Here is a 24236-nt window from a genome sequence, read left to right on the forward strand (position 1 = left end):
TGCGTTCAAGCTCACCGGTTGCAGACACTCCCCGGTTTTGACTTTGTGATGTGGAGGTACATTCTTGCGTGGATGACATGCTGACCTCATCGTCTGACCCATCATCTCTTAGCATACTGACATCTGGAGAGGGAAATAACTTAATACAATACACAAAATATCTAAAACGGATCATTTAAAAATCAATTTAGGAACATCGTATACACATACCTTCAATGTCCTCTGCTAAAGGTCCCTCCATGTCAATGGTCTCTAAAATGGTAATTGATAAAAAATTGAGTTTGGAAAGCTGAAACTATGGGCAATCTGCAAGAGTATACAACAGTAGCATTATCTCTCATCCCGTCACCATTACTGCCCTGTTTTACATGGTAAATAGTTGTTTTCGGAATGCGGAAGACTAAATGTCATATATTGTGCCTTCAAGAATATAAAGTTAATTACCATTCACATCGACTTGTATTTCATCGAGGCTCTTTCCTTTGTAATCTCCTAGGCGTCCTTGTTCCATTGCCAGGAGGACTTTACTTACTTTGGCTAATTGGAGGGTGCTTTCTGGGAGCCTGTAGTGTTTCCTGTGAACAGCGATATTATGACCAAGGAAGTCTGCCAACTGGTCGAGCTCAGTGGTTTTGAGGTTCAGAACAGTAGACAGGGTAGCAATATGTTTCCTCAGTTGAATTGATGTTAGCGCTTGAGGATTTTTTATGTCAGCACATTCACTGACAAATTGCCTAATGCAGTCACAAGCCCTGAGGTAATGGGCAGATTGTGGCAATGCAAACAGATATTCATTGTCCTTTAGCACCCCACATTCTTCTCTGCTCTCAGTAAGAGCATCAAGTGATTCTCTCATTAATGGGGTTAGAAGAACAGGAACCTTCCTTCCTCTTTTTCCAACAATTGCTATTCGCACAAAATGCCTGCAGAGCTTCTGCTCAAGCGCTGTGAGGGCCAAATTTACATCTCCCTGTTCCTCTGATGTGTCCTTCGATAAGTATGCAGACAGGCGCATTCGGGACACTTCACCTGCTCTCCGCCGATTAAAAAGCATAACTTGAGTCAGTGTTACTTTTGCAAGTTCCTTCCAATTTGTGGATGAATGATGTTCTTTTAAATCTTTGAGATGTTGCAATGTAGCCTTTGGATATCTTGTGTAAGAGGTAAAAGTTGCGGTGCATTCCATTTGGCCCGGTTAAGCTGGGTTAATGCCTGGCCTGCAATATCAAACCTCCAACTCTCTAAATACAACTGTGCGAACTCCTCAGCATCTTTTATGGTTTCTTTATCTTTCTTTTTCAGTCCTTCGGACTTGATAAACATAGCCAACGAATGCAGGCTGTGTCCTACCTTGCGTGCAAGAGAGGGACATTGGTATATGCCACTTTCCTCACTGAATCCAGATAGGTTCTTTGCAGCTCTGACAACCTGGGAGTACTGTTCAGGTTTGATGAGTTCTTGAATGGTCTTCACATGTGTGATTTTTTTAGCTTCCAATAAAAGCCTGCCAAGTTCTCTCAGTTTTTGGCGTATATACTGGTGTTGACTCACTATCTTCTCATTCTTTTTGAACAACCTGAACCCATAATTGAGGATGCAGTTGTCTCCTTTAATTGCAACTGCAATCTTGTCCTGACTCATTACACTCAAGAACTTCCAATACGCGTCTGTATATTCCGATGGAGAAGGTTCAGCGAAAGCACACAATGCCTGAACTCTATTTTTACCTGGTTTAGTACTTTCGGGTTTGAAGCTGCAGACCTTGAAATGCCGCCACATTGCTCTTCTTGAGAACAACCCATAGCAGTGAATGCAATGTGCAAATTTATGTCCCTCTGATTTTTTTCCCGGTTGTTTACATGGGATTAGTTTTCCTTTTTGTGTTTCCAAAACATGACTGTTGTGCTCAAAGTTTCCCTTATTTCGTATGTAGTCCAATTGTAGTTTTCTTTCCTTTGAGTTTTTTGGAAAACTGAATGCTTTCGCAACATCCGATTCATCTTGGTGTTTACGCCACAAGTGTCTTGACATTTTCTGGACAAACTTCCTGCAATAAAAACAGAAATGTTTCTTGTTATAGCTTCTGGATCCATCATCTTTCTTTAAAGTTGGACTGACAATGATATACTGCTCTTCTTCCAGGGGCACTGAAACATTGTTTTCAGAATATGTTGCGATTTCCTTTTCATTCCCATCAACTCTGCTATTTGGAAATCTTCGTGCGGGATCATGACATCTTTCCAAAAGTCTTCTCTGGCTAAAGTCAAATTGGCTATGACTAGAGGATTCACTTCTACTCTCCCTGGGCTTAGACTTGCTCTGTCTGGAGGACTCGCTTCCACTTCCACTCTCCCTGGGCTTAGACTTGCTCTGTCTGGAGGACTCGCTTCCACTTCCACTCTCCCTGGGCTTAGACTTGCTCTGACCGGAGGACTCGCTTCCACTCTCTCTGGAGGATCTACTTCCACTCTCCCTGGGCTTAGACTTGCTCTGACCGGAGGACTCGCTTCCACTCTCTCTGGAGGATCTACTTCCACTCTCCCTGGGCTTAGACTTGCTCTGACCGGAGGACTCGCTTCCACTTCCACTCTCCCTGGGCTTAGACTTGCTCTGTCTGGAGGACTTGCTTCCACTTCCACTCTCCCTGGGCTTAGACTTGCTCTGTCTGGAGGACTTGCTTCCACTTCCACTCTCCCTGGGCTTAGACTTGCTCTGTCTGGAGGACTCGCTTCCACTCTCTCTGGAGGATCTACTTCCACTCTCTCTGGGCTTAAACTTGCTCTGACTGGATGATGCACCTTTGTTCTTTTTTCCTTTTCCAGGGTTAATTCCATACTGCTATCACTTTCTGTGCTTTCATCCATGGGATTTGGAATATACTCATCTTCGCTACCTGAGATTGAGTCATCCGATTCCATGAGATTTATCTGAATCTTTAAAAACAAACACACATCTGTTAATAACTATTTTTGCAACATTAAATATAAAAAACCTGAGGATACTGATTGAACAGGCTCAGGATACTAAATGAAGAAAAATCTGTATGGACCATTTTCAGTACAAGTAAATTTACAAATTAGAAGAATCCCCATCAGACTCACTAGCAAGAGCAACAGACATTTTCACAATCGTAACCCCCCCCCCCCAAAAAAAAAGACTTACGGGACGGCAAGACCTTCTTCTCAGTTTCTGTGAATCCCTTTCAGACTTAAAAGGAGTCTCCTCTGCGCTGTCACTACTTGAATCATAGAGACTGTGGGTAAAATCTTGTACTCTATCCATCTGCAAAAAGGGAGACATGGAGATATTTTGCTGTATGATTGCTGTATTTTTTTATTGATAGGGAGACCATTCAGAGGTTGTCAGGTGAGCTAGACACCTATGAAAATTATTGACCAATATTACCCCTCCATCCACCTGCTGAGGCCCATGTCCAAACTGCCTTCCAGGTGGAGTAAACGTTGACAAAATTATTAAAAAAAGAGTAACGTTTCAGTTTTCATGCATTTGATTGTTAAATTTAATGACTTCACAGCAAATGATTCATCATAATGATATAGTGTCATTCCTGTAGACATGGAACTACTCAAGAGAGAGGGAGAGATTAGTCAATAATTTAATCAGTCAGAAAAGAGAGAGAGTTGAGCTTCTCTAATAAATGATTACTGATTGATTGTTGGTGATCTCTATTTAATTGATAATTAATGCACCAGGCGAGGACGAGGACTCGACCGGATTTTGGCAACAGAGACCGGCCCTACCGGGGTTTGTCCCGGTATGCTGGCTGACCAGTAGCCTACATCACTGGGCACGTTGTATCTTTTTTTTTTTTTTTTTTTAAAGCACACACCTGCAGGTGTTTATGCCAATCCAATAGATTCAATTTCAAATGAGTCCATTTAAATTCAGATTTTAAAAGCAATTGTTCAAAACAATCGATTCAGGTTCAAAGTAAATGATTCCCATTCAAATATAAAATTCAAATTCGCTTACTAGTGGCAAAAAATTTATCACATAAACAAGTTAATTATATTGTTAAAATGTGTTTTGGGGCTTACCAGAATGCTTTTTGTGCGTCTCAGTGGTGGAACAAGTTCATCATCCGATTGATTGTTGGAATGGTTGCTTGGAGAAGCCTCATCACAAGTTTCTTTCACAACAGTTTCATCTGAATCGTACAAATGATCTGAAACATCTGGGCCAATATCATTCTGCCCTATAATAACATCCAGGTGTGGGGTGGGAGGTTCGTTTTCCATACCATCCTCATCAGTTTCATCACTATCTGGATAATCAACCAGTGAAAATCCTTGGACAGTAAATACCTAAAAATAAACAAAAATTCATTAAGTATGGAATTAGAAAGGTTGGCCAATAAAAAATTGTAATAAATTACAACCCAATAAAGGTCACCTGACTACTTTAAAGCCCCGTGAGCATTGGTCCATGGTCCAATTGACCATTACTGGGGTTTTCAGTGCATCAAATCAAAATATTTAACATCAAAATTCAAATCAAAATGCTTTAAAACATCTAACAGCTCAGACACAGTATACAATTACGAATGTTAAAATCACAGTTGAGGTCATGTCAGGTGTTGCCACAGTGCATTAAAAACAATTACCGTAAGAACTGGACGGAAGGGCCCCACATGGGTCAGACTACAGACATACGAGTGTGTAAAGGAGCGACTTGAGAAACAAATGTATTTGGAAGATGGAAGGACCCCATAAGAACATGACTGGAAACATGCCGGTGTGTGTGACATTACCTGGCCTTTAACAGCCAATATAAAGCCACATAAGCATTGGTCCACTTTAGTAATAGAACACCACCACATACATGTCAGCATAGATGAATGTGTTTGAATGTACTTTTACCTGTGTGCAGGTCTGATCTGGGTTAGGTCTATCGTTAAGCATCTGAGGAACAGGGCTGGTCTCATTCTCTTCTGCTGCAGCAGGAGTCTGAAGGCCTTTCACCTGAAATAGACAGACAAGAAGAGACTCAGAACTGTATGAAGAGACATTCACAGGCTAATAAGGTCATCTAATGGTGAAACAGCACTGAACTTTAACTGAGAGCATGGACTAAAAAGCAGCTCACGTCTATTCCAAGAGTTTGCAGTGGATCAAATCAAAATATTGCTTTAAAACATCTAACAGCTCAGACACAGTATACAATTACGAATGTTAAAATCACAGTTGAGGTCATGTCAGGTGTTGCCACAGTGCATTAAAAACAATTACCGTAAGAACTGGACGGAAGGGCCCCACATGGGTCAGACTACAGACATACGAGTGTGTAAAGGAGCGACTTGAGAAACAAATGTATTTGGAAGATGGAAGGACCCCATAAGAACATGACTGGAAACATGCCGGTGTGTGTGACATTACCTGGCCTTTAACAGCCAATATAAAGCCACATAAGCATTGGTCCACTTTAGTAATAGAACACCACCACATACATGTCAGCATAGATGAATGTGTTTGAATGTACTTTTACCTGTGTGCAGGTCTGATCTGGGTTAGGTCTATCGTTAAGCATCTGAGGAACAGGGCTGGTCTCATTCTCTTCTGCTGCAGCAGGAGTCTGAAGGCCTTTCACCTGAAATAGACAGACAAGAAGAGACTCAGAACTGTATGAAGAGACATTCACAGGCTAATAAGGTCATCTAATGGTGAAACAGCACTGAACTTTAACTGAGAGCATGGACTAAAAAGCAGCTCACGTCTATTCCAAGAGTTTGCAGTGGATCAAATCAAAATATTGCTTTAAAACATCTAACAGCTCAGACACAGTATACAATTACGAATGTTAAAATCACAGTTGAGGTCATGTCAGGTGTTGCCACAGTGCATTAAAAACAATTACCGTAAGAACTGGACGGAAGGGCCCCACATGGGTCAGACTACAGACATACGAGTGTGTAAAGGAGCGACTTGAGAAACAAATGTATTTGGAAGATGGAAGGACCCCATAAGAACATGACTGGAAACATGCCGGTGTGTGTGACATTACCTGGCCTTTAACAGCCAATATAAAGCCACATAAGCATTGGTCCACTTTAGTAATAGAACACCACCACATACATGTCAGCATAGATGAATGTGTTTGAATGTACTTTTACCTGTGTGCAGGTCTGATCTGGGTTAGGTCTATCGTTAAGCATCTGAGGAACAGGGCTGGTCTCATTCTCTTCTGCTGCAGCAGGAGTCTGAAGGCCTTTCACCTGAAATAGACAGACAAGAAGAGACTCAGAACTGTATGAAGAGACATTCACAGGCTAATAAGGTCATCTAATGGTGAAACAGCACTGAACTTTAACTGAGAGCATGGACTAAAAAGCAGCTCACGTCTATTCCAAGAGTTTGCAGTGGATCAAATCAAAATATTGCTTTAAAACATCTAACAGCTCAGACACAGTATACAATTACGAATGTTAAAATCACAGTTGAGGTCATGTCAGGTGTTGCCACAGTGCATTAAAAACAATTACCGTAAGAACTGGACGGAAGGGCCCCACATGGGTCAGACTACAGACATACGAGTGTGTAAAGGAGCGACTTGAGAAACAAATGTATTTGGAAGATGGAAGGACCCCATAAGAACATGACTGGAAACATGCCGGTGTGTGTGACATTACCTGGCCTTTAACAGCCAATATAAAGCCACATAAGCATTGGTCCACTTTAGTAATAGAACACCACCACATACATGTCAGCATAGATGAATGTGTTTGAATGTACTTTTACCTGTGTGCAGGTCTGATCTGGGTTAGGTCTATCGTTAAGCATCTGAGGAACAGGGCTGGTCTCATTCTCTTCTGCTGCAGCAGGAGTCTGAAGGCCTTTCACCTGAAATAGACAGACAAGAAGAGACTCAGAACTGTATGAAGAGACATTCACAGGCTAATAAGGTCATCTAATGGTGAAACAGCACTGAACTTTAACTGAGAGCATGGACTAAAAAGCAGCTCACGTCTATTCCAAGAGTTTGCAGTGGATCAAATCAAAATATTGCTTTAAAACATCTAACAGCTCAGACACAGTATACAATTACGAATGTTAAAATCACAGTTGAGGTCATGTCAGGTGTTGCCACAGTGCATTAAAAACAATTACCGTAAGAACTGGACGGAAGGGCCCCACATGATAGGGTTAGGATAGGGTCATGGATACATGTCAGCATAGATGAATGTGTTTGAATGTACTTTTACCTGTGTGCAGGTCTGATCTGGGTTAGGTCTATCATTCAGCATCTGAGGAACAGGGCTAGTCTCATTCTCTTCTGCTGCGGCTGGAGCTTGGGTTTTTTTCAACTGGATTGCAGATAAAGAAGAACTCATTTTAACACACATCACAGATCAAAGATTAAATGCATTTCCATAGACAGTCAAGAGTAATATTGGAAACATGGTTAATTTTGGAGAAATACAAAATTTTCTTTTGCAACAAAAAAATTTAAAAAAAGAAATCTCTATACTTAATCTAACCAACTCACCTTACAGCGCCAAGGCCATTTTGAATCACCATAGTTGTAATCAATTTCATCTCCTATTTCTATTTTCTTCAGAGAAAAAAGGCACAAATGTGGTTTGTTGTCAACTATGATTTTTTTCATAACGCAATTTGGATTTTGGTGGTTGTCATTGACCAATCTTCCGAGAGATAAATCTTCTTCAGATGCATCCAGGCTGAAAAGTATCAAAAAAATGGTAATAGTTTTACATCTTTTTAAAAGTTTTATTGAAAGAGTTATTTTCAAAAGAATTTAAGAGTATTTTTGCTTAACTCATTCATCAAGTATTAAACCTTTGTTTCAGGGTTAACTCGTAATTTCTCTAAATCAATACAAAACATCCATCTTTCAATGTTTACCATAAGTGATGATTCTGCCACTGAAAGTCAAAGAGAAATGTGCTTTCAATCTCTGAGTATTTTCTTGACTTGCATTCCTCCTGTGTGAGGAGTTTACCCCTGTACTCCAACACGAAGTCCCCGGGTTCAATGGGTTGTGTGGCAAACACTCCTCTTCCTACAATAATATATAATAATTAAACATTTCATTCTGGCTCAAAAACAGATACTACAGTATTTTCAAAGTGAGGTTGATGTTCTTGCGTCTAGTCAGTGTATTACCTGCAGACAATGCTCAGCACTCTCCCAGTTGTGATACACACTCTACAGGTAAAGTGCTTTTTTGATCAGACTTTGTGGACATAAAATGTTTTTGATGCAGACCCATCCACATCAATGCATCATTGAGGTCCTGTCTATGCTCTGTTTGGTTCCCTTAAAGGAGTCATGACCTGTAATTTTCACTTTTCCACGAGAATCAATAGCCGCGTTTCCACTGTCGGGCCAGTGCGAGCCAGGGCTTTAAACTGGGCCGAGCCGGGCTAATGGCCTCGGGCCAGGAGCACCGGGCTCAAAACCAGCTGTTGCGTTTCCACTGTCTGGCCAGAAGCTCCACAGCGCTTCACTAAAACACGCTAGGGGTGAACTAGCACAGCCCGGCTCTGGCCCGACAGTGGAAACACGGCTATTGTATGTTATGATTGCCTAACGATTATACACTGGCCGGGAAGCCGATATTTAAAAGTGAAGCGTTTGTTTACCCCTGGGTTCGTCAACCAGCCCACGTGCACGCGCACTCAAATACGAGATTTTAATTTCTGCCCCGACTTGACGTCAAGACGGGGCAGGAAATACCATATATGGACACCGCAGACCTATGCTGCAGGAAGCCCGCCCTGCCCCTCTCCCCCTCATATTCAGTCGCGAAAGATGCAGAAACGTAGTGCACACGTGAGTTGCTCTGTTGTTGACTGCCAGAATCAACATGTAACTTAAATGTGTTTTCTCTCCCAAGAACGGACCAAGCTGTCAGGGACCAGTGGATTAAATTCATTTTTAATGACGCGGTTCCTACAACCCTTCCCACTGGCTTAACGTTAGGTGTCTGTGCTAATCATTTTACACCGGAATCGTTCACAAATTTGAATGTCCAAAAAACCACAACGTGAAACAAGGCAAAAACACCACATGATAGCAAACGTTGATCTCAATAACAACTGTAAGCTGATAAAAAAAAGTAGACTACATCTCCGTTAATGTAATCTACATTAAATAAAAGGTATAATGAATGTCTCAGTCAAAATGATTGTTTTTACCATTCAGAGACATCTTGATGTAGACGTCCTTCCATCGACTCTACATCTTCCCTTTCCAGCTCAGATTCAGAGTCTGGCTCGTGCATGTACGGTTGAATTCCGTAGGTCGCGGCCAGGTCGGTTTCATTCACAACTTGCGCCATGATGTCATTTTGGAATGATATGCTGAAGTTACCTGCGGTGTCAACCCCCCTCCTTCCTGCCACCAATCAACGCGCCCCTTTGCATTATTAAAATGACCATCCATGACAGCCAAAATATCACATCAGATCTCGCGAGACAATAATGCCTTCAGAAATAAGGGTCAGAGGAGCTCTCCACTTTTCTTTTTTAGAAGGGCCTGAAAGGCTATAATAGAGCGTGGGTATCCAAGGTAATACTAAGTTATGACTCCTTTAAACTGAGAGTGCCGTGTACCATTTAGTGCAGGTAACACCAGTGAAGCGTAAGAACATCATGCAACTCAGACTTTTGACATAGACAGACAGATGTACTATACTGATCCAAAACTGGAAAAATACATTGTAGCTGCAGCAAGGCATGAAACTAAATATTAAATAGCAATATAAAAAACGGAAAGTATTCCTGATTTACAAAATAAATATAGGACACAGAAAAGCAATATAACAAACGTATATACAACAAATAGAGAGACTAGTTAAATAATGTATTGTGCAAATGAGCTTTAAAGACCCACTCCGATGATAATCATGTTTTTCGTGTTGTTAACATGTTCTTGTGGCATTTTTCTAAAGCTAGAGGACATATCTTTAGAAAATTAAGCTCAAAATTGCATTTTTGAGTATTTCTGCATTCAAATGGCTGTGAACCAATGGCAGTCACTAAAAGGCAGCCTAAAACAGACTGGAGTTGTGATGTAATAACTCTGGGGGGGCCACAAGCTCCTGCCCCACTCCGCTCAGGTTCTGAGGAGTAGAGAAGACAATGGCGGATCAACACCTGTGTGCTGTAGTGGGTTGCAGTGCAAAGAAGAGAGATATTGGTATTAGCTTTCATAATTTACCGCAGCGCTGGCTCCGCCCACAACGCAGAGGCTAATTGCTAATGAGCACAGCTGGGACACTCAAGCAGAAGATTACTAACTTTGTCAGGCGGGGAAATTATATTGCCAGATGCCTAGCATGCAACTTAGCCAAGTCTACCCAACGAACTAGCCATGACTGGTGGGGAGGATGAAGCTGCTGCCGGGAGCTTTGAATCTCAGGTGGCTATATGCATCGTTGTTGTACGGGGCTGTACATTGCTCCATTTACACTTGGTCACATAAATGTGTCGGATATAAATCCGATTTTCAACTCCTGCACTATATACTGATTTAATGGAGTTAAGATATGTGCTGCATTTTATTGATCGTCAGCTAAAATGTCAACATCAAAGAGAGAGTGGCAACAGCGCTGGTAAGATCATCTCGTTTCTTTACTTTTAATGAAGATGATTGTGTGTTAAGCATCTGCGACTTACTTTCACTTTGATTTGCGATAGTTTGCAAGTTGGCTTGATGAATAGATGCTCAGCTGCGCCGTGTTGCAGTAGCGTCGTCATATCTAGCTATAACATGACGTATAGCCTATAATAACACGTTCTCACACGTTTATTTTTGTGCATTTTTGGGAGGAGTAACATTTACATATGTGGTTTCAACAACCAGATGCACATACACTTGTCCGATCACAGAAAACATATGAAGTGAAGTGTAAACAGCCCCCGAGTGGTGGTATGCCAGCGAGCTTTGCTTGGCATAATTTAAAATGGTTGGTCGCAGAGTAAACGGTCACGACAATACTCTTCTTCTGTTGTTTGTTTACACTATGCACAAAACACAGGTAGCCTAGATCGCGCAGGAGGGTGTTTCATTCATGTTAGCTGACGACACCTTGTGTCCCCGACAGGAAAATACCCAGCTGCGTGTTCTGTGAATGTAGGCGCGGTGTCAATTTAGAACACATAGGAATTGCGCCAAAATATAACGATATTCGAAAATGCTTTTTTATGATCGAATTTCGCACGCAGTTCCGACTATTCGAAGATCGCGACTCATCCCTAACATCAACAATAATACTTTTTTGCTTTTGAAATGCACAAGTTGTGTCAAGGAATCTTCTGCAACTTACCTTTGTAACGGTCAATGAATCTCGGCATAAACCCATCCTTGTCAGTGCAAGACAGAATGTATGTCTTTGCATCGTCTATAGGCTTTTTCCTCCTCCTCCTTGTGGACATAATGGTTCTGTGAAAATAATTGTAATTCGTACTTAGTCAAGGCAAATCTCACAAAAAGGTTTTTGAAAAATAGCAAGTCACAAAAAAAATCTATTATGTAAAATAAATAAATAAACAGACATTCATACAAACACATAGACGCTGCAACAACTGTGTACTGAGCTTTGCTATTGCAAGATGCACATTGTTTAACATCAAACACGGGCTAATGAAATATGCAAATTCTGAAATGAGCACACTGAAAGCTGACCGAGCCTGTTGAAGTTAACTTGTTAGATGATAACCATGTTGTGCTGCACAGACACTCCGTAATCAATTTAAACTAGGGATGTCAAACTTAACTTCTGGTACAGCAGCATGGCGGCGTTGCCACATGACCATTGACTGACATATGCAGCATCACATCCTTCCTCATACATAAGCGCATGGATGGTTATGGGGGGGTCCAGGGTAGGCCGGTACCACCAGGATGGTGAAAACTTCCCTTAGAAGTATTGAGTCTAAACAAGCAAAGGTTTCACATCTTGCTACATTTGTTGATCAGTTGATCAGTCACAGTGATGCTCTGAAATTTAAGAATGTGTTTTTATTTGTTAAAAATGTGGGTCAATGACGTGACGCCTAAATTTTCTGTTCGACTGCATTTTTTCAGGCAAAAATGGGTTTAAATGCCTAAAAGGATACTGCATATTTGTAGTACCTCTCCCGTGTATGTACAACTTTTCAAAAACCTTTGTTTATTTGTTATTTTTTTGTTATTTAAAGTGTCAAAACATCATGTGGTGCGTAGGTTCGGCCATAACTTCTGTTTTGAAAACATCTTTGATATTGATTATTATTGAGTGACTCCAACACGGCACCGTAGCTTCAGTCCTGCGTTAGCTTCTGGCTAACCTCCATCAGCGAGTCCTGCCCGGTCTTGCTCACAATTCACAACCGATTCCACCTTTAACGACAGGACTTCACTGCACCCTGTCTCTGCCCCGCTGTCATGTCCGTGGTGACGTTATTAGGTTAAGCCAACTGCTAATAGTAATATTATGTCGCTAACGTTAGCTACATTGCAGCTAAACGAGGTAGCAAACATCACGATATAACGCCAAAATAAACTCACCATAAAAACCATGCCTAGCTTACCTGTTGCATGAAGAGGTCGGTATTTGTAAAAATATTCAGATGTCCAACCACTCCGTCTTCTTCTGTCTTCAATCTTCTATCCTTGAAGTCTTCTTCTTCATCTACTTCTTCTTCTTGTGCAATTTCCGCAGTTTTCCTTACATTCGCGGCTGATTGTACAGTGCAGTAATTTCATTGGCCAAAGGTTTCAGATTCCCGCGGTGTGTATTCGATTTCGCGGGAAGTGTATATCCTGACTTCCGGTACAAAAAGGCTGGACGATACACACCTTCACACACATACCCACTTTTTGCTACCTTACGGGCCACTTTTTAGAAATGAAAAAAAAAGCAATGGTAGCATCAGGGGAAGCTGCTGAGCTCATTTTAATTGAAATCGGAGTGGGGCCCACCATTTTGGGCCCCACTCCGATTTTGGAACTCCTTAGGTGGATGTGCTCCCACCGATGGGAACCCACACCGACGCAAATGTTAGTACACCCACACACACACACACACACACACACACACACACACACACACACAATCTTACTAAACGTATGCTCAATCATGGATCTGTGCTGTCACATACACTTAACAATGCAGCCCATCATTTATTGTAGATTAATCCTAGTTCCATACAGTGTCAGGACCTGCACTTTACCTTGTTTCATCGTCATTAAAGGGAAAAGAATGAAGCGCACGGGGTGTACACGACGAGTAAAGACAAAAGAGCACAGAGGGGAAGAAATATCCAGTAAATGGTGATATTGCGTGGGGAGACAGGGAAAACTGGGTGAGGTAAAGACAAAAAATGAATTAACCTTTGACAGATGAAAGCAACAGTGGATAAGACTGGAATACAAAAGGTGAAGACAGACAAAGAGAACAAAATGTTCCAGGTTAGATTTTAACACCTAGGTGTTCCAGTAATACTGCAATATATGATGTTAGATAGTAGTGTAGGTCGGAGGAACAAAACAGACTGTTCGAGATGGAGAAAAAGACAGGATTTGAAGCAGATGTATGAATGAAAAAGAGAAACAGGTGGACAGGAAAAAAGACCTGCAGGTAGAGAGAGATTGAAGCTTCCTCTTTTAATGAACCTTACAGCGTCGTCGCTCCCTTCCATGCTGCAGCCCCTAGCCTCTGCCCTGGCTGTCAAGACCATGTCTGAGCTGCACAGAGCAGCGGTGACAGCTATAGCAAGCCCACTTTGAAGTCTGGAGTGCAGCAACAGGGTAGATAATGACCCCCCCACACTCCTCCTAACGCCCTGTCTGCTTCCCCTCCTGGCCTCAATGCAGGGCCGAGAGAGAGGCCTAATGAGCATACTTTTCTGAACAACTTTCACTGAAGGCAAATGCATTAATTCTTGATCCGTTTCCACCCTTTATACTGCTCAGTCTTCCGAGGGAGCGAGGATGAGTCAGGGTGAGAGAGAGTCACTAATGCATGTTTCAGAAGAAAAAAACACTGACAAAGGTGGGGGAGGCAGGACACAAAAATGGCAAAATGGTCAGAGAGATCTGCATCTTTGTTGAGCAGTGTGTCAGAGAGCTACAGAGATGCACAAGTGACTACTGGATTTAATGATATCAAGGTAAGTGAGCTTCTGTCGCGTTCCCTAACAGTTACGGGAGGGAGGGGTGTCTATTATCTGGTGTAATTAATTCTGTTTACCAGCTTAAAATCGCAACCCAAGTGCTGCCCAAGGAAAGATGTTGAATACTTCTTCATTTGGGCTGTCAGAGTTACAAAGAGGAGAGGTAATCCAAATCAGCTCTGCCAAGGACAGCTGCTTCATCACAATTATAACAAGGTGTCTGCCTGCTGCATCCATACCTGAGGGACTTCAAACAGGTCGACACTAATCAATCTGTAACTCTTCCTTCCAGCAGCAGTGGCCTCACTTTCCTCCAGGAGATATTTGATGTTAACTAAAGTTACTGTCGTTGTTCCATTAGTGGGATCAGGTTCAATATGGCTAAATGGAACCCTTATAGTGAAATGATTCCTCGTCTAAAAAGCTTCGAGCAGATGCGTGAAAAGCGAGAAATCAAGTTATTGGTGTCAAAGCTGAGTTTAAATGGTGACAGATAATAGCAATTTTTGTAGATTTAGACGAAGCTCATTTTTAGTCCCGTTTCCTCCGGGTGAGGAAAAACACAATCATTGCCTCCACCTCAGAGGCAACAAACATTTCATGCTTTTTTCCCCCGCAGTTTAAACCATCTGACATGTTAGCGTAATCTTCCAACAACAGGTTATCTATGTTATTCTGTAGCTCATTTCCACGTATTTGAGTCTGTTTTATTTGTGGGAGTTTTTTCTTTACATCTGATGATGAATGGTCTGTTGTTGCCCTGAGAGATCGTTACCTGCAAGACACTGTATATCACATCAAAAGCAAACAAAACACAAACGTGCTATCAACCCTACCAGGAATTGTACCATAGGGTCCATACATCATGCTATTTTAAGGCACACACATTTCAGACAGAACAAATAAAACTGAGTCCTGAGGGAGCAACCAGTATGAAATGTCTTAAAACAGCTGCTGCTTTTATGCCCAGAGTAACCACTGTTTGTGCCGGCCCAACATAAATTAACAATACCCACTGCTTTACATGAATTGTAAGATTATGGTCTGTTGTAGGCCTATTAGATACATTAGATCAAACATGTTATCAGGACAAAATCTCCACCATCTCACAAATGGATGCCAAAATATTACAAGCCAGATTTCAGTCAGTGTATAAGCATGGATTCATGCACCTGATTGGAACAGCTTCCTACATCTTTTCTTAAACCTCAGCCACTTTAAATGATCAAGTCAAACAAATCACACACCTTTCTGATGTGATATATAGTGTATTGAAGGTAAAAATAATTTCAGTACCCATGCATACCCAGATAGTTTTGGTTGGATGTGATCAGTCTTTGAGATCTGGGCTGGACTAGACTCCCTTTTTCTTTGTCTCCAAACATTTCACTTTGGCTGCTGAGCATGTAGATGTGCCATGTGTTTTAATTAATTTACATTATATTAATTGACATGAAGGTAAATAGTTAAAACTGTTCTTACGTTTAATATGATGTATTAAATATTATGATTTATTTTAAATATTTATGATACTTTAATATGGAAGTTTTTAACATGATTTTAAGACTGAATTCATGACTTATTTTGGAAATACTGTAACTTGTATTCTTTATTATTTGGAACCATGGTAATCTTCATAACAAGAAAATAACTAAAAAAAAGACTGAAACTATTCTCAGGAAAAATAAATAGACAATTATTGGGAATCCTTGTTTCCTGGTGGTTTGTGGCTCCAGTTAGAACCTTATATCCGTAGCAGAGATGTTATTTCTTCAGTCATGCTGCTGTTGAGTTTTTCAAATGTAAATTTTCAGAAAGCAACAGAATTTTATTTAACTCTATTGTATTAGGGTGGGGCAAACATTTCAAACTTTGACAAATTAATCTCAAAATATATGCATGGAATGATACCACTAAAAGGTAATATTGTGATCAGACCAGATTGTGTCAAGGTAAATTCACTTGAAATAGTGTGGGTAGGAAACTGTAGGAGCTAGCATTGGTATCGTGCTAACACAGCAAAAGTAAATTTTACAGCTTCCTATCCAGCATTTTATTGTCATTCCCTTCTATCAGTGTTAGTTCACCGTGCAGTTATATCAACAACAATCAATATTTTCCTAACAAGAGGTTAATCCCACCTCCTACCATATATCAAATTAGTAGACATTGTAGAGCCTTGCAAATTCACAGGCCAAAGTTTAATTCACTTCTCCGAGTCAACTAGCAGATGGAAATGTCAGTTTTGCAGGTATTTGATAACAAACCAAAGTATAGGAATGTTAAAATATTGACCTTATTAATGGCGCTAGGGGAGAAGTCAGGGGATTACCAAGGTTATGGCCATCTATTCTGAAGGGGACATGAATGCATGTGCCTAATTTCATGGCAGTCCATCTAACTGTTGACAAGACACCACAAATGCCAACTTCATTGTGGCGCAACTGGAAAAGTCAGGGGATCACAGAAGTCATTGAGATTATCCCTGAACCAGTAGTTGCTGAGAAATTTCATTTTGGACCAGAGAGCTAGCTTGGTTAAAAAATCTAAGTACAGGTTTTGTGTATTACATTGTCATAGTATGCCAACAAAACGACCCATATTTAAGCTCTTGTGTCCGCAGTCATTCAGCCCTCTGAAGTGTCCTTGAGCAAGACACTTGATCCTCACCAGCTCTAGCTGCACTCTTAACTCCCTTTGGAATATATTGTGGAAAGAGAATTCCTCAAGGGGGATCAATGAACTATCACATTGTTATTATCATCATCACACACTCCCTGCACAGAATGAAACTGCAGAGGTGTGTGTGTTAGAGGACGTATTCCAGCTCCACAGCCTTCTCCACCATCATGTTTACTACCTTATAAGTATTTTAATTTGTTTATGTGCAATTGGACAGACTGCAAATGCTCCTTGTGGTGACACCTTCTGGAAAGCCTTCTGCTCCAGTGTCTCCACACTGCTCAACATACTATATGTGGCAATAGATCAAGCACCTGTTTCTGCCTGTCACACCTGCACTCAAACCTCTGTGGCTCTTAGCTGGCCGACAGTTACAGATGACCATGCATCCAGAGGCTGATTCAGATGATGAATGAACGAGTCTGCTCGGTGTGTTACTTTCTCTCTCTTTCAGTCTTAAGATGAGCAGTGTGGAGAGTTATTATTAAACCACAGCATTTCTACAGCCTGTCCAGTGGTTGAGAACACTCTGCTCTGATTAAATAAACCAAGAGAGCACCACACACATTTCCTATTCTCGCTTCGTTTCCTACACTTTCTTGTTCTTGCGCTATTCTTTGTCATAGTTTTCATGTTCTCTTTTCATTAGCACTGACATCCATAAATTGAAAGCCGTGCTTGGGATCTTCAGAGCTGGCACAGCACCACTTTGCCGCGTTGACAAGAACTCAGAGACGAGAGCACAGGGAGAAACATTTACTCATTCTGTTTGGAGCAAAGGGGATGGGCTCCCTGCTTTTGCTCCCTTTGATTGTAATCCTATCTAGGCCAGCACAAGACACTGGAGACTTCATTCCCTGAATCTTCGTTTGCATGGATAAACAGGAGATGGGGTACAACGGTATAGAATGTTTTGCCTTTGAGCAAATTAAAAAAGCACTGCTATGCATCCTACAAAACCTTCATGCACATAAAAGTTGTTTCATTATTATTTCATTGTTGCTGTGTTATGTATAATGTTGTGAGGCAAAATGTTTTCCCCCACGTCTTCTGCTTCCCAGAATTCTATTTTTAAATAAGTGGTGTTCATAAGTTGTTGTTCTACTGATGCTGTTGGCACTAATGCCCATGAAGGAATGAAAATATACATCTTTATGCACTCAGTTTATGGAGCAATGTAGAAATGAGCCTTTGCTGTAAAACTATAACAGCAAAGGTAAAAATACAGCGATTCTTCCATTCTCACCCAGGGAGGCACAGTTTTGAAATTGGTTTCCGCAGGACCTTTTTGCCGAATTCTGCTGTAATATATTTGCAAGACTGTTTGTTTGATTTTATTTGTTTGCAGTTTTTGTAGATTTCAATCAAATTCAAAACCAGAACAGTTAAAATGAAAGTATGAATTATTTATAAATATACACTTAAGGATCACAAAAGGCTTCTGTGGCTGGGGGCCTGTGTAGTTAGTAGCCACACTACTCTTCTCACTACCAGCATTAGAGTGTGTACATCAGCCTGACATACAAATCTGTTGTTAATTTTCAAGACAGGTTTTCAAAAGCCTCAGAAGTCCAAATATTTTCAACATTACTGTGCTCAGTGGCAGCACAGCAGACACCTCAGTCTCTATGTGTGTTTAAGCTATCAAGAGCTCAGAGAGTTTGCAGAAATATGGAAGCAGCTTCTTCCTCCACTCTACAGTGCAGTCATTTAAAAAGTAATGAAGACAACTCATGCAGGTTCATTTGGCACACAGCAAGCAAACTGTAGCGTGGTTCCATCATGCATATGGAGCCCTCATGCACAGGATTTGCAGTTTCTCTCTACTCTCTCCTGTTTGAGAAAAGTCTTCATGATTGGTGTTGCGATGAAATGGTATGTCATGTGACACTTGATCATCATATTTGACCTACTTAGCAACAGCAAAGACATGTTATATAACATTCTAAAGAGCTCACAATGACATGATCTAATCGAGTGTCATTAAAATCCTTTCGAAAACCAGATGGAGTGCATTAGGGCTGACCCCCAATAGTCAAGGATTCGATGCTTCGGTGGGCAGAGCCTGATTCAACTGTCAATCTCACAGTCGAAGCTTCGCAGCAAAACGAGGATCATGCCATTTTGGCGATATGGGGGTGCTCAACGTCTGATTTTACATAGAACTACCAGTTTTCTCCCAATAAGATAATATACAGCTTATTACAATATACATTTCATCTTTTAATACTGTAAAAAAAAAAAAAGAAAGAAAACTTTCAATAAATGTTTTTAAAAGTGCGTAAATAAATAAAAAATTGTAACCCTAACCCTGGGTCATCAGTGCGCATGTGTAGGCATAGCATGTGTGTGATGGCGGAAGAGGAACACTTGCTGAAGAGACTGAGCTCCGGCTTCACTGGTGTTGTGCCGAGTTGTTGGCACCTCACGGGACTTTCAGATAATTTATAACCGTTGATAAATACACAAAGAATATGTTATCGTTTTTAAACAGCCAGCTACTTGAAATAGACCCACGAGGAATCGCGACGTGCATGCAGTTGTCGGCAGCACGGCATGCATGCAAAACTCACACAAGACCAGTGAGTGACAGGCCAGAGAAAGAGAGAAAAAAGGGTCTTCAAAACGCCCCAGTTTAGCTGGAAATTTACAGTGTAAGTTGAATGAATAGAGACTGCAGCTCTGCAGCTTCTCAAGATTAAAGCGGAGCTACCATGTGTAACCCCCTCCACCTGGTGCTCACAATCGCCGCTCACAAACACACACGATTCGACTATCAGTCGACTATAGGCAGGACTTCACGATTCTGATTCGACTATGTAAATCCTTTGTCGTGGACAGCCCTACAGTGCATATGCTTTTGATGACATGAATATGAAAGTTGCAATTATAATCTTCAGTGTTATTCTTAACATCTGTTAAGAGTCAATTCCATCACTATCGCCCTATTTATTTTCTTAAGTAACGCTTCAAGAATCAGAAATAATGTAAGCTGTGTGTGTTACTACTGGAAACATGAACAATGAAAAATGATTTTGTTAGAATTATTGTAGCTGAGGGTTGCTAAGATTTGTGTGACTTGTATAAATAATGTGTGAAGTCTGCCTTCGCCGGCACTCACTGTGCAACAAACTGGACGAACTTCAGCTACTGGTGGGGAAAAAGACTTTTATTCATCTTCTGTTCTGTGCTTCACAGAGACGTGGCTGTGTGGACTGATACTGGACTCTGCGCAACGGATACTGTGTGGAGCAGACAAACCCGGAATCCCTTGTTATTGCTCGTGGTGTCACAGGATACCTCAGCCAAGAACTCCCCATATACAGACAGTTAAAGTGTCCAACCAGAGAGGGAAACACTTTGGATCACCGTTACACCACAATTACCTGCCTGTCACACGGTCACACGTGCTCTAGGACACTCTGATCACGTCATGGTGCTCCTAATTCCTGCATACAGGCAAAAATTTAAGCTCTGTAAACCTGTAGTGAGGACATCAAAGAAATGGACCAGTGAAGCTGTAGGGGATCTTAAGGCGTGTTTGGACTGCACTGACTGGGATGTTTTCAGGACTGCTACCAACAATCTGGATGAGTATACAGAGGCTGTGACGTCTTACATCAGCTTCTGTGAGGACAGCTGTATTCCAACACGCACCAGGATATGTTATAACAATGACAAACCCTGGTTCACAGCCAAACTCAAGAGAGGCGGTTAGGAGTGGCGACCGGCCAGGAGTCAAAGTACAGGTTTAGCAAGGTGGTGCAAGATGCAAAACAGCTGTACGCAGAGAGACTACAACACAAGTTCTCAAGCAATGACTCTGTCTTTGTCTGGAGAGGCTTCAGATAGATCACCAGCTACAAACCTAAATCCCCTCACACCATGAACAACTCACACCTTGCCAACAAGATGAACCAGTTTTATTGTCACTTTGAAAGACAATGGGACAGACCTGACACCATCCCCCGTCACACGACTGAGCAGCCACAGTCCCCCAACTCATCCCCTACCTCCTCCCCCTCTCTTACCATCCTGGAGAGGGATGTCAACAGACTGTTCAGGAGACAGAAACCTTGCAAAGCCGCTGGGCAAGACTCTGTCTCCCCATCCACCCTGAAGCACTGTTCTGATCAGCTGTCTCAGGTGTTCACAGACACCTCACTGAAGACATGTCATGTACCAGCATGCTTCAAAGCCTCCACCATCATCCCTGTCCCCAAAAAAACAAGGACCACAGGACTAAATTACTACACACCTGTCGCCCTGACCTCTGTGGTAATGAAGTCTTTTGAGCGCCTTGTGTTGTTCCACATTAAATCAATTACAAACCCTCTCCTGGACCCCCTGCAGTTCACCTACAGAACCAACAGGTCTGCAGATGATGCAGTTAACATGGCCCTTCACTTCATCCTTCAGCACCTGGACTCCCCAGGAACCTACGCCAGGATCCTGTTTGTGGATTTCAGCTCTGCTTTCAATACAATCATCCTGGCCCTGTTGCAGGACAAGCTCCTGAATGTCATGTTCAAGAACCAGTTTGAGATGATTTGAGCTTTGTGACATGGTGCACTATCCTGCTGTAAGCCATCAGAAGATGGGTACACTGTGGTCATAAAGAGATGGACACGGTCAGCAACAATACTCAGGATGGCTGTCGCATTTAAACAATGCTCAATTAGTACTAAGGAGCCCAAAGTGTGCCATGAAAATATACCCCATACCATTACACCACCACCTGAACCGTTAATACAAGGCAGGATGAAGCCATGCTTTCATGTTGTTTACGCCAAATTCTGACCCTGCCATCTGAATGTCGCAGCTGAAATTGAGACTCATCAGTCCAGGCAACCTTTTTCCAATCTTCTATTGTCTTATTTTGGTGAACCAGTTTGAATTGTATTTTATTCTGCATACCTTGGTTGTATCGAGTGGTTATTTGAGTTACTGTTGCCTTTCTGTCATCTTGAACCTGTCTGCCCATTCTCCTTTGACCTCTGACATCAACAAGGCATTTTCATCCACACAATTGGCACTCACTGGATATTTTTCTCTCTTTTTCGGACCATTCTCTGTAAACCCTTGAGATGATTGTGTGAAAATCCCAGTAGATCAGTAGTTTCTGAATTACACAGACCAGCCCATCTGGCACCAACAACCATGTCATTCTTCCCATTCTGATGCTCGGTTTTACCTTCAGCAGGCTACTGGCGTGCATGTTTCAGACCAAACTGTCAGAAACAAACTCCATGAGGGTGGCATGAGGGCCCGATGTCCTCCAGTAAGATCTGTGCTCACAGCCCACCTCTGTGCAGTTCGATAAGCATTTGCCAGAGAACACCAGAATTGGCAGGTATGCCATTGGTGCCCCATTCTCTTCACAGATGAGAGCAGGTTCAAACTGACTGTCCAGGAGCACATTGATGGCCTGATCCAGGTCTAGGAGGATCTGCCATCTCATCAGCAGCATGGCCAGACATTCTCAGGAGTGCATATAGGCACGTGGGGGCCTTTTACATTACCGAGTCACATTGTGAGTTGCCGTGATGAAAGTCACGCAAGTTAGATCAGCTTGTGATTCCAGTGTTTTGGTGTGATTTTGAATCCAACCCTCAAAACAGTTGGTGATTTTGGTTTCCATTGACTGTTGTTATGTCATTTTGTTCTGAACTAACTGTTGAATAATCTACAGTAGAGATTTTGAACTTCCAACTTTTTTCTTTATCGAGTTGTGATGTGTAATGTTTTCCCTTGACGTGAATGCGCAACTGGACGGCAGGTCAGCGGGACCGAACCTGATGATGTTCTTGTCAGCTGTTAGCCAAAAAAGCTAAAGAAAGAATGGAGAACAAGGGAGAGAGGTGTTCTTTTCACAGCTGTAAGTATCACTCTTATTGTGTCACAGATGTAAAGAACATTGTCGTCTGTTTTAAACCGTGAAGAATTCTTAGAAACAATCTGCCAGTAATGCTTTTAAATCCGTTTAATGGGTCCGCTCCACTTCAGAGCCCTGACAGGGTTCTACCAGGATCTGAATTACCACAGAGGTTGTCTCCTCTCCAAAACAAAAAGACCTGCTCATAAAAACATTAAAATGCAGCCGCATAGCAGCATTAGCGTTAGCCCTGTGGTTTGTTTACAGCTAACAGCTGATACGGGTCCGCCAGAGAACGCAACTTAACTTTTACTTTTTATTTATCGACAGAGCTGTGCTGTTGTTTCACCACTCCTGACTGGTGAACAACCTTCAGTGTTTGAGATTATTAAATTTGTTAAGAGGTGTTTTATTCATCTAGTGCGTCAAGCTTATTACTTCAATATAGTCCCTGTAAATCTGATGTTAATATATAGATTTTACTCATGGATAGGCGTTAGGCTACTGTATGAATGAGCACTTTAGAGATATAGTGACAGTAATTATAATTATATATATGGCTGGTCTGGTAGGATACTCAGGAAAGATTGTGAAAATGGACGGATTTAGCCGGAGTAGTGGCTTAAAGAGGTGGTATTATGCTTTTTGGCTTTTTCCCTCTCCTTTATTGAGTTATATCTCTTTTTTGTGCATGTAACAGGTTTGCAAAGTGAAAAAGCCCAAAGTCCAGCCCAAAGGGAGTTCCCATCTCCCACAGAAAGCTCTGCTCTGAACCGCTTGAAAACAGCTCGTTTGTAGTCCAACCGTTTCCCTTCCTTCCCTGTGACATCACAAGGCATAAAGCTTGCCAAGCGGCTAGCGGGGTCAGGCACGCCCTCAAACCAAGCTAGTCTGAGCGGAGGCCCTTTGGCTCAACTCGCCTTTGTTTGGTTTTCCATTGTAGAAATGTTGTACCTGTACCTGCTTCCAGGTACTTTTTTTTGTATCACCTCACTTCCGTCGAGGTTCCAAGTGAGCTGAGAGATACTAAAATGTAACATGAAAACACGGCAGACTGCTGATTGGTCAGAGAGAATCACTATTCACTGCATCATTATTGCGTGCGCCAGACAGAGACCAGCAACAGAAAGTTTTATATTTTACAGTTTTTGTATGTAATTTCATCACTAAATCCACTTCTGAGAAGTTTTGAGGTGAGAAATCAACTGTGTAGATTTCGAATATTGACAGTTTTATGAGAAGTGATGGTGGAACAAAAATGTGCATGAATATTTTCGGAGTTGAGGAGCTCCGCAAGTGGCTGCCGTCACACAGACCGCTGCAGCAACAACAGCAGAGGAAAACACAGCTGGAATGTTTTCATACCACTTATCTGTCTTTACATTCTGAGTAATATTGAAATGTTTTAACCGTAGACATATTTTAAGAGCTGGTGTGTGTGTCGCATTGAACATTACATCGCGGCAGTTGTGTGTGGCGTCGCTATGACGACAAGCTACGTACTATCTGTGGGTACTGTCTGCAACGGAAAACGGAGCAGGG

At 41.8% G+C, this 24236-nt stretch overlaps 1 protein-coding gene across 1 annotated transcript; it reads right to left on the minus strand.

Annotated features, from left to right (window-relative positions):
- Positions 1–1142: 1142 nt before the first annotated feature.
- LOC119917782 lies at positions 1143–12985 on the minus strand. Its single transcript, XM_038738203.1, has 12 exons — positions 12554–12985; positions 11308–11423; positions 7881–8037; positions 7504–7696; positions 7220–7321; positions 6756–6857; positions 6131–6232; positions 5506–5607; positions 4881–4982; positions 4059–4325; positions 3163–3282; positions 1143–2047 (listed from the first exon to the last, which is right to left on the minus strand). The coding sequence occupies exons 2-12, from the start codon at positions 11414–11416 to the stop codon at positions 2009–2011; spliced, it is 1395 nt and encodes a 464-aa protein (XP_038594131.1). The 5' UTR covers positions 11417–11423; positions 12554–12985; the 3' UTR covers positions 1143–2008.
- Positions 12986–24236: the final 11251 nt, after the last annotated feature.

The sequence above is a fragment of the Micropterus salmoides genome, unplaced genomic scaffold (genome assembly GCF_014851395.1).
Source record: "Micropterus salmoides isolate LMB-PRFRI ecotype aquatic unplaced genomic scaffold, ASM1485139v1 Ms_hic_scaffold_2218, whole genome shotgun sequence".
Lineage (NCBI taxonomy): Eukaryota > Metazoa > Chordata > Actinopteri > Centrarchiformes > Centrarchidae > Micropterus > Micropterus salmoides.